This window comes from Lucilia sericata, unplaced genomic scaffold (genome assembly GCF_015586225.1).
Source record: "Lucilia sericata isolate MDLA Ls3-8-SP2 unplaced genomic scaffold, ASM1558622v1 Contig001163F_arrow, whole genome shotgun sequence".
Lineage (NCBI taxonomy): Eukaryota > Metazoa > Arthropoda > Insecta > Diptera > Calliphoridae > Lucilia > Lucilia sericata.
Genome location: NW_023995133.1, coordinates 85,628 through 102,098, shown reverse-complemented (window position 1 = coordinate 102,098; position 16,471 = coordinate 85,628). Strand labels below are relative to the sequence as shown.

General features: G+C 32.9%; 2 protein-coding genes across 2 annotated transcripts in view; both read right to left on the bottom strand.

Annotated features, from left to right (window-relative positions):
* Nucleotides 1-7,411: 7,411 nt before the first annotated feature.
* Nucleotides 7,412-11,004, bottom strand: LOC119610342 (FK506-binding protein 5-like). Its single transcript, XM_037965505.1, has 4 exons — nt 10,488-11,004; nt 8,275-10,424; nt 7,917-7,997; nt 7,412-7,859 (listed from the first exon to the last, which is right to left on the bottom strand). Exons 1-4 carry the CDS (start codon nt 10,559-10,561, stop codon nt 7,519-7,521), a joined length of 2,646 nt encoding a protein of 881 aa, XP_037821433.1. The 5' UTR covers nt 10,562-11,004; the 3' UTR covers nt 7,412-7,518.
* A 4,504-nt stretch (nt 11,005-15,508) lies between these two features.
* The window catches only part of LOC119610343 (protein Wnt-4-like), a 58,101-nt gene continuing 57,138 nt past the window's right edge, over nt 15,509-16,471 (bottom strand). Inside the window, exons 3-4 of the mRNA XM_037965506.1 lie at nt 16,217-16,447; nt 15,509-16,144 (exon numbers count right to left, since the gene is read on the bottom strand). Coding sequence (XP_037821434.1) covers nt 15,902-16,144; nt 16,217-16,447 — 474 coding nt within the window. The 3' untranslated portion in view covers nt 15,509-15,901. The remainder of the gene's footprint in view (nt 16,145-16,216; nt 16,448-16,471) is intronic.

Below are 16,471 nucleotides of genomic sequence, written 5' to 3'. Positions count from 1 at the left end.
GCATTCTTCTGATAGTATAAGGAATATTTTGTGGGTTCAAGTTTAGAACAGAAATCTGTATGAATTTTATTCTATTTTTCGTTTTTAAAATGTTCACTACAGCCGTTTTTAATTCAATTATATAGACTGTAGTCTAGGCTATAGACTAGACTATAGACTAGACTATAGACTAGACTATAGACTTGACTATAGACTAGACTATAGACTAGCCTATAGACTAGACTATAGACTTGACTATAGACTAGACTATAGACTAGACAATAAACGAGACTATAGACTAGACTATAGACTAGACTATAGACTAGACTATAGACTAGACTATAGACTAGACTATAGACTAGACTATAGACTAGACTATAGACTAGACTATAGACTAGACTATAGACTAGACTATATACTAGACTATAGACTAGACTCTAGACTAGACTATAGACTAGACTATAGACTAGACTATAGGCTAGACTATAGATTAGACTATAGACTAGACTATAGACTAGACTATAGACTAGACTATAGACTAGACTCTAGACTAGACTACAGACTAGACTATAGACTAGACTATAGACTATAGACTAGACTATAGACTAGACTATAGACTAGACTATAGACTAGACTATAGACTAGACTATAGACTAGACTATAGACTAGACTATAGACTAGACTATAGACTAGACTATAGACTAGACTATAGACTAGACTATAGACTAGACTATAGACTAGACTATAGACTAGACTATAGACTAGACTATAGACTAGACTATAGACTAGACTATAGACTAGACTATAGACTAGACTATAGACTAGACTATAGACTAGACTATAGGCTAGACTATAGGCTAGACTATAGACTAGACTATAGACTAGACTATAGGCTAGACTATAGACTAGACTATAGACTAGACTATAGACTAGACTATAGACTAGACTATAGACTAGACTATAGACTAGACTATAGACTAGACTATAGACTAGACTATAGGCTAGACTATAGGCTAGACTATAGACTAGACTATAGACTAGACTATAGGCTAGACTATAGACTAGACTATAGACTAGACTCTAGACTAGACTATAGACTAGACTATAGACTAGACTATAGACTAGACTATAGACTAGACTATAGACTAGACTATAGACTAGACTATAGACTAGACTATAGACTAGACTATAGACTAGACTATAGACTAGACTATAGACTAGACTATAGACTAGACTATAGACTAGACTATAGACTAGACTATAGACTAGACTATAGACTAGACTAGACTAGACTATAGACTAGACTATAGACTAGACTATAGACTAGACTATAGACTAGACTATAGACTAGACTATAGACTAGACTATAGACTAGACTATAGACTAGACTATAGACTAGACTATAGACTAGACTATAGACTAGACTATAGACTAGACTATAGACTAGACTATAGACTAGACTATACTAGACTGACTAGACTATAGACTAGACTATAGACTAGACTATAGACTAGACTATAGACTAGACTATAGACTAGACTATAGACTAGACTATAGACTAGACTATAGACTAGACTATAGACTAGACTATAGACTAGACTATAGACTAGACTATAGACTAGACTATAGACTAGACTATAGACTAGACTATAGACTAGACTATAGACTAGACTATAGACTAGACTATAGACTAGACTATAGACTAGACTATAGACTAGACTAAAGACTAGACTATAGACTAGACTATAGACTAGACTATAGACTAGACTATAGACTAGACTATAGACTAGACTATAGACTAGACTATAGACTAGACTATAGACTAGACTATAGACTAGACTATAGACTAGACTATAGACTAGACTATAGACTAGACTATAGACTAGACTATAGACTAGACTATAGACTAGACTATAGACTAGACTATAGACTAGACTATAGACTAGACTATAGACTAGACTATAGACTAGACTATAGACTAGACTATAGACTAGACTATAGACTAGACTATAGACAAGACTATAGACTAGACTATAGACTAGACTATAGACTAGACTATAGACTAGACTATAGACTAGACTATAGACTAGACTATAGACTAGACTATAACTAGACTATAAACTAGACTATAGACTAGACTATAGACTAGACTATAGACTAGACTAGACTAGACTATAGACTAGACTATAGACATAGACTAGACTATAGACTAGACTATAGACTAGACTATAGACTAGACTATAGACTAGACTATAGACTAAACTATAGACTAGAATATAGACTAGACTATAGACTAGACTATAGACTAGACTATAGACTAGACTATAGACTAGACTATAGACTAGACTATAGACTAGACTATAGACTAGACTATAGACTAGACTATAGACTAGACTATAGACTAGACTATAGACTAGACTATAGACTAGACTATAGACTAGACTATAGACTAGACTATAGACTAGACTATAGACTAGACTATAGACTAGACTATAGACTAGACTATAGACTAGACTATAGACTAGACTATAGACTAGACTATAGACTAGACTATAGACTAGACTATAGACTAGACTATAGACTAGACTATAGACTAGACTATAGACTAGACTATAGACTAGACTATAGACTAGACTATAGACTAGACTATAGACTAGACTATAGACTAGACTATAGACTAGACTATAGACTAGACTATAGACTAGACTATAGACTAGACTATAGACTAGACTATAGACTAGACTATAGACTAGACTATAGACTAGACTATAGACTAGACTATAGACTAGACTATAGACTAGACTATAGACTAGACTATAGACTAGACTCTAGACTATAGACTAGACTATAGACTAGACTATATACTAGACTATAGGCTAGACTATAGACTAGACTATAGACTAGACTAGACTATAGACTAGACTATAGACTAGACTATAGACTAGACTATAGACTAGACTATAGACTAGACTATAGACTAGACTAGACTAGACTAGACTATAGACTAGACTATAGGCTAGACTATAGGCTAGACTATAGACTAGACTATAGACTAGACTATAGACTAGACTATAGACTAGACTATAGACTAGACTATAGACTAGACTATAGACTAGACTATAGACTAGACTATAGACTAGACTATAGACTAGACTATAGACTAGACTATAGACTAGACTATAGACTAGACTATAGACTAGACTATGGACTAGACTATAGACTAGACTATGACTAGACTACATAGACTAGACTATAGGACTAGACTATAGACTAGACTATAGACTAGACTATAGACTAGACTATAGACTAGACTATAGACTAGACTATAGACTAGACTATAGACTAGACTATAGACTAGGACTATAGACTAGGACTATAGACTAGACTATAGACTAGACTATAGACTAGACTATAGACTAGACTATGACTAGACTATAGACTAGACTATAGGGACTAGATATAGACTAGACTATAGACTAGACTATAGACTAGACTATAGACTAGACTATAGACTAGACTATAGACTAGACTATAGACTAGACTATAGACTAGACTATAGACTAGACTATAGACTAGCCTATAGACTAGACTATAGACTAGACTATAGACTAGACTATAGACTAGACTATAGACTAGACTATAGACTAGACTATAGACTAGACTATAGACTAGACTATAGACTAGACTATAGACTAGATTTAGTTTAGTTTCATTAAATTAAACATTGTGTACATCTATTTAAAAAATTCTTAAAAATACATTCCTCTCCTTACAGCTCTGCTAATAATAACAATTTTTCCTTTCAGTTTTAATTCATTTTTAAAGAGTCATATGTTTTTATTTCGTTTTACTTTAGCTATTTATTTTTTATAAATTTTTTGCACATATGTCTTTTTTTTTAAATACTAAGTAGGTATGTATGTATCATTATAGAATCATAATTGGAACGCGTGCCTCTTTATTGTCTATATTCTTTTTGTCTTTGGAGTTTTGTTATTGTTATTTGGTCTACTACTTACACTTGACAATTATTGTTGCTATTGTCCCGTCCAGTCTTCTACAAATTGACTGATAAATGTCTAAAGTCTATCATTGAGTATTTTTCTTTTAGTTTTTTTTTGTTTTTGTTATTTCTGTAACTAATTATAATTGAATTACGCCAATATCAATTATTATGTTCATATAAAATGGAATTATTTTACGATAAAAAATATTTATAATGGGAAAAGAGACCGTAACAATTTTTTTGTGTTACCTTTTAGTAGGCTTAGCAACTAAATAGATTTTTAGGAATGCAGAAAAAAACAAAATGTAAATGAAATACGAGTAAGTAATTGGGGTATGTAATTTGTTGTTTTTAATATAGTAATGAGTTGAAAATGAATCAGCTTAGTTTCCCATTTACTCATATGTATATTACGATAAATGTCACTCACCCACCTTTCAAAATTTAATGAAATGATTTATTTGACCTTAATGATTTAGAAAGAAAAAACTTCCGTATTAAAAAGGTTAGTAAATGGTGGTCAATATTTAGAAAAAGTTATAGTAAAAGTTTTATTTTCGAAAGTGGTAAGTAGAGACCAAACTATTGACTAGTCTATGGACTACACTTGGTGAATAATATTTGAAAAAAAGTTTTTGTAAAAGTTTGCATTCGAAAGTATAAAGTAAAGAACAAACTATTCACTATTCTATGGGCTAGACTATTGACTAGTCTATGGGCTAGACTATTGACTAGTCTATGGAATAGTAAAAGTACTAATATTTTAAAAAATAACTCTTTATGTCAAAAAGTACTAAACTACTAGTCTATTTTTCGATGCACTACCTAAAAACTAAATAGTCTATGGAGTAGTATTACTAAGGGTATTCCCGTCAATCTAACGTTTTTGCTATTCTATAGTTTAGTCTATAGTCTAGTCTATAGTCTAGTCTATAGTCTAGTCTAGTAGTCTATTCGTCTAGTCTATAGTCTAGTCTATAGTCTAGTCTATAGTCTAGTCTATAGTCTAGTCTATAGTCTAGTCTATAGTCTAGTCTATAGGTCTAGTCTATAGTCTAGTCTATAGTCTAGTCTATAGTCTAGTCTATAGTCCTAGTCTATAGTCTAGTCTATAGTCTAGTCTATAGTCTAGTCTATAGTCTAGTCTACAGTCTAGTCTATAGTCTAGTCTATAGTCTAGTCTATAGAGTAGTCTATAGTCTAGTCTATAGTCTAGTCTATAGAGTAGTCTATAGTCTAGTCTATAGAGTAGTCTATAGTCTAGTCTATAGTCTAGTCTATAGAGTAGTCTAGTCTATAGTCTAGTCTATAGTCTAGTCTATAGTCTAGTCTATAGTCTAGTCTATAGTCTAGTCTATAGTCTAGTCTATAGTCTAGTCTATAGTCTAGTCTATAGTCTAGTCTATAGTCTAGTCTATAGTCTAGTCTATAGTCTAGTCTATAGTCTAGTCTATAGTCTAGTCTATAGTCTAGTCTATAGTCTAGTCTATAGTCTAGTCTATAGTCTAGTCTATAGTCTAGTCTATAGTCTAGTCTATAGTCTAGTCTATAGTCTAGTCTATAGTCTAGTCTATAGTCTAGTCTATAGTCTAGTCTATAGTCTAGTCTAGTCTAGTCTATAGTCTAGTCTATAGTCTAGTCTATAGTCTAGTCTATAGTCTAGTCTATAGTCTAGTCTATAGTCTAGTCTATAGTCTAGTCTATAGTCTAGTCTATAGTCTAGTCTATAGTCTAGTCTATAGTCTAGTCTATAGTCTAGTCTATAGTCTAGTCTATAGTCTAGTCTATAGTCTAGTCTATAGTCTAGTCTATAGTCTAGTCTATAGTCTAGTCTATAGTCTAGTCTATAGTCTAGTCTATAGTCTAGTCTATAGTCTAGTCTATAGTCTAGTCTATAGTCTAGTCTATAGTCTAGTCTATAGTCTAGTCTATAGTCTAGTCTATAGTCTAGTCTATAGTCTAGTCTATAGTCTAGTCTATAGTCTAGTCTATAGTCTAGTCTATAGTCTAGTCTATAGTCTAGTCTATAGTCTAGTCTATAGTCTAGTCTATAGTCTAGTCTATAGTCTAGTCTATAGTCTAGTCTATAGTCTAGTCTATCTAGTCTATAGTCTAGTCTATAGTCTAGTCTATAGTCTAGTCTATAGTCTCGTCTATAGTCTAGTCTATAGTCTAGTCTATAGTCTAGTCTATAGTCTAGTCTATAGTCTAGTCTATAGTCTAGTCTATAGTCTAGTCTATAGTCTAGTCTATAGTCTAGTCTATAGTCTAGTCTATAGTCTAGTCTATAGTCTAGTCTATAGTCTAGTCTATAGTCTAGTCTATAGTCTAGTCTATAGTCTAGTCTATAGTCTAGTCTATAGTCTAGTCTATAGTCTAGTCTATAGTCTAGTCTATAGTCTAGTCTATAGTCTAGTCTATAGTCTAGTCTATAGTCTAGTCTATAGTCTAGTCTATAGTCTAGTCTATAGTCTAGTCTATAGTCTAGTCTATAGTCTAGTCTATAGTCTAGTCTACTTTGGTCTTGTCTAGAGTCCAGTCTATCGTATTAGCATTACTGCTAGTCTTTAACCTAGGACTACGATTTGCTATTCTCTGGAGTCTATTGATTAACTAATGCACTAATAGATTGAATATTCTACGGACTAGAGTATTGAGGAGCCTGGGGACTAATCTATTTTCAAATCTAAAAACTAGTTAATGATCTTTAGTCTATGGACTAAATTGACTAGAATATAGACAGAAAGGTCCATAGAGTAAACTATTGACTATGTTCATAGAGTAATCTATTGACTAATGTATGGATACCTTAAAAAAATCAAAACTTTTTTACTTTAGAGAGTTCGTGTGTCTTTTATATTAAAAACCGATTTTCGTGCCACATTTTTAGGTACATGTGGTGTTCATTGTCTTATATCTTAGTTATATCCCGAGGATGTATATCTTTTGCATATCGTCTCGTTTACATTTATTGAAAGTATTTATTGTATTGAATAATTCACTGCAAAATTAACCACTTGTGTCCCTCATTTACCGCTAAAAATAATCAATGTCATGGGAAATATTAAGTTATAAACGAACATTAATCATTTGTTACGTGGAATAAAAATATCGGAAAAATTATAATTGTTTAGTCAATTAAATCGAAAAGAATGTTCTGCCTACTATAACAACATATATTATATAATTTTCTATGAATAGTTACTACTTATTAAAATGTGTATTTTCAAGGTTAAAGGATTTAAATTGTTTTACAAATTTTGCTTATATTTAGACTATAAAATCAACATTCAATTATATTAAGTTCCAATCTACACGTTTTAAGTTTGATTGATGATTGAAATACGTTAGGAAATGAAATAGCAAAATTTTTACGCTGCGAAGTAATTTAATATAAAAAAGAAGTTGAATAAACTTGATAAGGCCACCATTTATTGAGTCATCGACATTTTTCAAAATTTAAATGCTTTTAAATAAATTCAAATTAAGTTTTAAAAATTTTCAAAATAGTATTCCTTAAATCAATAACAAAATCACGTAAGATAAGTAATATGCCTGCATAAATCTCGAAATCGTGTTTTATGATCATCCTCCTCACTATCACTTTCATCATAATCGGTTATGTCATCGAAATCGTTACATTCTTTTAACAATATGGATAGATTCTCTTCGGCCTCACTGTCGTTGTCTTCGTTTTCGTCTTCATCGTCATCATAATCATCTGATTGAAATATCTTAAAAACCTTATTGGGAACTTGCTTTGCCTTCAAAGGTTTCTCTTCAATTTTATGCCAGTAAAGACTTAAAGGAGGTTTAGTTTTTGATTTAGAATTAACGGGATATATTTCTGATAAAATGGGTTCGGTATAAGAATCTAAAGTTAAAATAATATTATTAATATTTAAGAATTGGGAGTTTTATACGTTTTTACCTTTTCTTTGTGGATTTTGAATATATTTTACATAACGACTGTCAGTTGCCTTCATATCAATAGAATGAATTTTGGAATTACCTTTAAAAGTATAGAAGAATTGATTAAATTATTTGATTCTTTATAATAAAAACTTATTTTTGATATAAATATGTGAGTGATTATGGATATATTGAAGATTTCCCATACATATATTAAGCATTAAATGGTTCTGACCTTGTCGTTCTGATCGAAGGGAGCGGAGGGGATGCAATTTTTTGATTTTGATACAGATTAAAAGTCCATAAGCAATGAATTTTATATAATATATATAATATAACATATATAATGTTCCCAATGTGCGATTTCTCTAACTTACCCATATTCATATTTTCCTTTTCATTAATTTCCAAATTTTTATCACTCGGTGTCTGCTGCTCTACTTGTACTTTCTTAAAACTGCCATTACTGGAGATGGAAATGGTTATTGTGGAATTAGAAAAGGAACCATTGTTCGTGTGTTTAAGAGTATTTGGAACTACATGTGGTATAGTAATATTCGCATTATTAGTGCTAAAAGTTTTCTTATTTGTAATAGTTTTTTTAATAATCATTACATCCCCCGATTTATTATGTTGTTGTTGGGTACTTCCCTGACTTGTTTTATTAGCCGTGGAGGTCACTATAGTATGCATTTGATTGGTTATGCGTGCTAAATCTTTGGAACTTGTTATATTCAATTGTAGGGGAGGTGAACTGGTCACTGCGGTAATGTCCTCATCCTGGTTGAGATTTAATTTCTGGGAGAAATCTTCTATTGCTTTTAGCAGTGGAGAGGAGTTCTTTTCCGATTTCAGGGTGGTCTTTATTGGGGGTGTACTGGGAGTGTTATTGACGATGTTTTCGTTGGATTCTTTCTTAGAATTTTCTGTTTTTAAAATGGCTTCTGTTTGTTTGGTTTGGGCATTATTTAAATTACTCGGTTTATGGAGTTGCAAATTTGGGGCTTCTTTAAGTGTTTTAACGTTATTTTGGTTCTCAATTTTATTTAAATCTTCCACAATTTTTGTAACAATTTCAGGTTCTTTAGTTGATGTTTGAGTCGATTCCTGTATTTTCATTGTTGTGCTAAAAACATCGGGATCTTTAGTGGTCAAAAGAGAGGGCTGTTGAGCTTGAACTGTTGTTGACAGTAATTCTGGTTCTGTGTGTGTAACTACAGATGATTCTTGAACTTTAATTGTTGTTGCAGTAAGTTCAGGCTCTTTAGCCCCCACTAATGGTGAATCGTGTACTTTAGTTGTTGTTAATGTCGATCTTGTTGATTTTAAAGTTGTAGGACTGGTTGTACTTATGGGCGCCATGGTGCTGGTGGAAAAAGCTTTAGTTGTTTTCGTTTTGTCATCAGTAGATTCTGTTATTTTTAAGGCTGATTTCAAAGCATTTAATTTTTGTAGAATCTGCTTTAGATCCTCTTTACTCTCATTGTGAGCCATAATATCCAATTGTAAAAATAATAAATTTAAATTTTGATTTGAGTAAGGATCTTTCATTCCTATATGGGCGAGTTTATCTGTGGCAAGTTTTGTGTTGAAAAAGTTATGAATCTGCTTCGAAGCACTTATTTTATCATTTGATTTTCCTAGGAGAGGATCTCGTTCTGTTGATGTTAGAGTTAAAATCGGTTGGGTTTGTGCTATTGATGTAGTCTTTTTCAAACAACCACAGCTTTTAGGTTTTATAGTTTTTGCTGACTGATCCTGAATACTGCCCACAATAGGTCCCGCTTCTGTTGTTGTTGTTGTGGTAGACGATTTTTCAGTTCCCTGTTTATTTTCACTATTTATTGGGGTTTCTTGCTTTAAATTGTCGTGGGTAGTTGGTGGGTTTTCTGTGGTTCTTTTGGTACAATCACAGCTTTTATTTTCTGTTCCAGGTTTTGTATTTATCGTTTCATCTTTGGGGTTTTGTGTAGGAGTTATAATAATTCCTTTTCTATTGGCAAGTGAAGGTCCATATAATAATTGGTTGAAAAGAGTGCGATTAAATGGAAAGTAAGTGAAATTCTTACTAACGGGGCTATATGCAGGTGGCATATTCCTTGGACGGTTACTTCCATATGAAGGTAATCTAACATTTGGATTATAAGGAAAATATCGACGATTTGCTTGGGCAACCTGCGTTTTTGGTTCCTGAGGTCTGCCCAACAATGTGGGACTCTTTGAATTATACTTTAGCTTGGAGTGAGCTTGTGGTTGTTGTATAGAACACAAATTAACTTTTGTACACTTTACCTTGGGTTTGTTACGATTATTTGTAGCCCCCACTATGGGCTGTGATGATTGGCTATAACCCTCAGGATATACAAAAGTCTCATATTGTTTGTAATTAGCCAAAGCTCTTAATGGAGCCAAATGTTCATTGGCACAATTGGCATATTTTTCAATGGCTTGATGTAAAAGTTCAAAAAATTGTGCTTGACGTTTAGCTCTTGTCTCGTCATCCAGTACAGTATCATCAAATTCGCCGCTGCAAATGTTAGTTATTGAGAATTATATATAAAATTTCTGGAAATTTTTTTTATCAAATTACCTTTCAACCAGGGTGGGCTTTAACAATACTCTTGGTATACTTAACAATGTTAAGAGAAAAACAATGATAAACATTTCTTGTATTAAAAATGTAATTCGTCACAACTTCACTTTCACTTCTTTAATTACCAGTTAAAATCATTATATTAATTAATTTATATTAAAGGTTTCTGTTTAAATACTTGTGACACTAAACCATTTCTAAGACATTCTACTCTTACTGGTTCTATTCATGTTTTAAGTTTTGTATAAAATGTTTTCTCAATGTCTCCGATGTCATTTTCATATAAATACCATTTTTATAACAAAATTATAAAAACTACGGTCATCTAATTACAAAAGTGTTTATTTTCATTAATTTTTTGTATTTTTCTTTAATTTTAAGTCTAATTGTTTAAAGTTTCTTTGGTTTAATGCACTTTTCTGTGTTTTTTAGTGTAATTTTCCTCAATGGGTTCATGTTTATGTTTTGAAAACGTGATTTTTTTTGTTTGAAATTAATCATGTTCATTTATTAAGTAAAAATGTAGGTTTTCTTTATGTTTTGTTTCTTATTCAATTGTTGAGTTGTTTTTTTTTCGATATGATTTTACAATTCTTTTGGTTTTGTTTTGATAACAAATTTCATTGTGATGTCAAAAGTTATATATGAGAACAAAAGTAAACTTTCCAATATGGGAAAATAATTATTATATTTTTAGAAAACACTCGGTCAAAAGTAACCCAGCAAAAGAATGGTCATTGCTTGTACTTACTCAACAACTTACTTATCAATGACTACTTCATACCTTCTGCATTACTTTAATGGAGTCTAATAATGTCTTGCAAATAACGATATATGTAAGTAGTTACTTTTTAGCCTTGACATTTTGTTTTCGAGTTTCAAGTGGGCGGCAACTGACTTAAATCCTTATTAGCGAGCGATCGTGTTAAGTAATTATTTAACTACATACTTGTAAGAGAGCGTGTTTTTAAAAAGGCATGGTTTATTGCCTGCATAGATAGATAGATAGATAGATAGATAGATAGATAGATAGATAGATAGATAGATAGATAGATGATAGATAGAGATAGATAGATCGATAGACGCTAGATAGATAGATAGATCGAGATCGACTAGATCGATAGATCTCTCGCTCGCTAGCTCGCTCGCTCGCTCGCTATCTCGGCTCGCTCGCTCGCTCGATCGCTCGCTCGCTCGCTCGCTAGCTCGCTCGCTCTCTCTCGCTCGCTCGCTCGCTCGCTCGCTCGCTCGCTCGCTCGCTCCTCGCTCGCTCCTCCTCGCTCGCTCGCTCGCTGCTCGCTCGCTAGCTCGCTCGCTCGCTCGCTCGCTCGCTCGCTCGCTCGCTCGCTCTCTCGTCGCTCGCTCGCTCGCTCGCTCTCTCGCTCGCTCGCTCGCTCGCTCCTCGCTCGCTCTCGCTCGCTCGCTCGCTCGCTCGCTCTCGCTCGCTCTCTCGCTCTCTCGCTCGCTCGCTGCTCGCTCGCTCGCTCGCTCGCTCGCTCGCTCGCTCGCTCGCTCGCTCGCTCGCTCGCTCGCTCGCTCGCTCGCTCGCTCGCTCGCTCGCTCTCGCTCGCTCTCTCGCTCGCTCTCTCGCTCGCTCGCTCGCTCGCCTCGCTCGCTCGCTCGCTCGCTGCTCGCTCGCTCGCTCGCTCCTCGCTCGCTCGCTCGCTCGCTCTCGCTCGCTCCTCGCTCGCTCGCTCGCTCTCTCGCTCGCTCGCTCGGTCGCTCGGTCTCGCTCGCTCGCTCGCTCGCTCGCTCGCTCGCTCGCTCGCTCTCTCGCTCGCTCGCTCGCTCGCTCGCTCGCTCGCTCGCTGCTGCTCGCTCGCTCGCCCCTTCCCCTCTTTCCTTCTTTTCGCCCCCGTTTTCCTTCCCTCCCGCCCCTCTTCCTCCCCCTTTCTTTTTCTGTTTTTCCCTTTCCCCCTTCCTCCCCCTTCCTTTCTCGGCCCCCCTCCCCCTCCCGTCCCCTCCTGTACCTTATTGTTATTGCTGCATTATGAAAACATTGCACTACTTGACGACATCATCATAGTCTATTTTAGGAAACCATCTTGTCTGCTCAAGAAAGACACTACTACTACACTTTTCTTTTCCTTCTTAGTTTCATCTGTTTTTTACACAATATTTTGTTTTCGAGTGTTTTAAAGACTTGTATCCTAATGTGACATTAAATACCCTTGTAGTTGTGGTTTTAGAAAGGTCCTATAAAATGTTATAAGTTGCCATTGAATGCTGCTTTTTAATGTCAACAACAACTACGACGATGACGACGACGACAATGACAGTAAGCAAACTATAGAAAATTGCATAAACAGCATAAACATTTTAAGCAGCCTAACAATGATAACAATTGTTCAGCAGCAACAACAAATACATGAATTTTTTATAAAATAATTGTCCTAATGATGTTGCTGATATCATCATGAATTTATAAAATATTTGTACACGTGTTGAAATTTATGCAAGAATAATATAATGCCAGAGAAAGTTACAGACTGAGTGTTTCAGATGAATATTAAATAATTATTGATTTGTAATTGTTATATGTGTATATTACATTTATTAAACACTTTTAAATATGTATATAATTTTATCTCAATTTTAATAATTTAGAGAATAATCCAAATTTGTATCGGGGAGTTATATTTGTGCCAGATTATGTCAATGTTAACAAAAGTGATGTAATTAATTATAGAATTTAATTGTTTTAACTCTATTTCCACTAAATTTTTCTACATGTTTATAAATTAAGTTTAAATTTTCATATACATATGGATGTATAAGAATGTTTAAAAAAATTTCCCATTTAACAAGTTTCTATCTGACCTCGTTAGCTTATTAAAAGAGGAGTTTGTTTTATATCTGAATCAGTTATTTTTATGAAACGTATTTACTTTGAACTCTTTTGTTCAGAGATAAGATTATGTAATAATGCCGTGAAAAGTAAGTCAAGTCAATAATACTTAATACAAAGATATTAAATCAATATTTTAGAGCTTGAACTAATTATTAGCAAAGATAAAGAAGATGAACCTGTGAAAAAAAACTGCATTTTTTCATAATATTTTCAATCAATGATAAAATTGTAAAGAAATCAAAATTTCAAGAATTAATTTCGCAACGCTTGCAATGACAGAAGCATTATGAGAATAACTGAAATCGTTTTGTCGCTTCTACAAGAGTTTTTGAAAGAACTTCTTTTAAACCCTATATCTCCGAAACTGGCAAAGGAAATCGATTGCTTTCCCATTACATGACTTGGTAACTATTTTAAAACATGAATCATTTATTAAAAAAGCTCCCAATTCGACATCGGTAAGAGTCCAATAAAAATTTTCTACCAGATTACAGACGACAACTTTTTCTAGCGGAATATGATGTTTTATTAAAACTTGTTTATAAATAAGCGACATATGGCGACTTTTTATTTAGAATTTCAATGATATAAAAATTTTAAATTTTAGGTGAACAGTAGCTCCATTTAAAGCTAACTTATCCTTATAGATAGTGGAGCCGATTAAATTGTCCGTCTGTCTGTTTGTTAAAATCAATTTTCTGAAGATATCAGACATGCTTTCGGGTAGATCGCTATTTAAAATCAGCAAAATCGGTTCATAAATAACAGAGATATGAGCAAAAATCCGAGACAACCTCTGAAAATTTCTTCAAAAATTTAGATTATTCGTGCATGCGGGGACAGAATTAGGTTAGAACCTCTAAAAGAGGACTTTTTGAATTTTCTATAATATTGAACCTAGAAACATCAAATTAAGTATGTTTAGCCCGGATTAAGTGAGTACCTATAAAAGGCGAATTTTTGGTACTTTTTCGTTTTTTTGAATTTTCTTTAATATTGAACCCGGAGACATGAAATTAAGCATGTAGATACGGATTATGTGAGAACCTCTAAAAGAGGACTTTTTGGTACTTTTTCGTTCTACAAAAGGTACTTTTTGAATTTTCTATAATATTGAACCTAGAAACATGAAATTTGGCATGTTGGGACCGGATTAAGTGAGAACACATAATACATTTGTTCTACAAAAGATACTTTTTGAATTTTCATTAATATGGAACCTAGAAAAAATCAAGCATGTAGAGTCTTGATTAAGTGAGAACCTATAAAAAGGGACTTTATGGTACTTTTAAGTTAATACTTTTATGTTCTATGACAGTCTTTGTTTTTTATGTACATACGCAACACCCTGTTTGAACGAAAATCTATAAAAGGGGACTTTTTGGTACTTTTTTTATTTACAACTGGTATTTTTTGATTTTTTTAAATAAATTTTTGTACTGACTATTTTTTTTTAACACATCATGGTGAAGGGTATATAAGATTCGGTACAGCCGAATATAGAACTCTTACTTTTTTCTATTTGATAGCTTTATAATTGGTCTATCTGACAGACTTAGTTTTTCAGCCCACTGACACGCCCACTAAGATGAAAAAACTCTTATAAATAGAAGAATAAGGACTTTGAAAATACTTTTCTTTTACACTATTCTTAAACTAACAATTCCTGTGTTGCCAAGAGAGATTTCAATCAAATCGCTTTTGGAACTTTTGGAAGAACTTTCTCATTAAGTTATAGACATTTTATGGCTATTTAAAGTATGCTTTAATTAATGCTGAAACGTATTTTTGTTTCGGCCCCCTGCCACGCCCACCTTTATTCATTTGTAAGAGGAAGACTCAAGAATGGTTTGTCTCCAACCCATTTTCCAATTAAAAATTAATAACATGATTTGTTTTTTTTTTCGTTTGATGTTTATATTTTGGTTTTAAATTAATCGTATCAGTTGCTGGATTTTTTTCTATTTTATTTGAAATTTTTTTTTATTTATTTATTTTTTGGTTTTGTTGTTGTTGGTTGTTCTTATTGTATATTTTATAAATTAAAAATATTTAAAGTTACGATATTATTATTAATAAAATTATAATTATTATAATTATTATTTAAATATTTTTTGTGACTGATTTTTAAATAAGTTTGTTTTTTTTTTCGTTTATTTTTTCGATTTTTTTTTCTCATTTTCTTTTCAGTGTTTTTTTTCTGTTTCCTTTATTTTATCATACAATTAAATAAAAAATATTTCGATTTTTAATACAGTTATGCCATCTTGGTGGTGATGTCGCCGGACAATATATATATTTATATATTTTGTATATTTATAAAAAAAATTGAGTAAAATTAAAAATTAATAAAAAAAATTATAATAATAATAAAGAACTTTGGGAGTCTGTCCTTATCATGTCTCTACGCTACTACTTATTACTTCAACATACACACACATACATTTATTATAAATAGGAATGAAATAAAATACAATACAAAAATAAAATAAAGAAGTAGATGAGTTAAGTTAAAATTAAATTAAATATTTAAAATAGAAAAACTAACACAAAAAGAAATCTATTTACAAAAATATCTATCTTCGTAGCGTTGACAATAATCGCAGATCAATTGGCAACAGCGTCCATTGTTAAAGCGACAGCGACATTTTTCCACTTGCTTGAAAACGCGTGTCGTATAGCCACGCCCACAGCAGAGATTCGCACAGTTGTCTGGATTCAGACATTGACGATCCTTAGTAACGGAACAATAAGTGGGTGAGGTTTCCAAATAGTATAACGTTGTATACTGTGATTGTTGTTGCTGTAATTAGAATAATTAAATGAAAATTAAACATGATCTTTTTATGATATTTGGATTGTAGTTAGAACATACTTTCTTCCGTCGTTGTTTGGGTTTTTTCACTCGACTTGAGGGAGCCTCTCTGCGCATTGTGCGTGCATTTGGTGCCTTTCGTATGGCCTGATTGTATTTCTGTCTTAGTAGCGTGGCTGTGGCATTAAAATCTGATAATTTCTTCCAACAGGTTTTCATCGAACAAGAACCAGAAACACCATGACATTTACATTTATCCTTCATTAAAGTGGATACAGCTTCGATGCCGACCTAAAGAAAATTTTCGAAAAAATT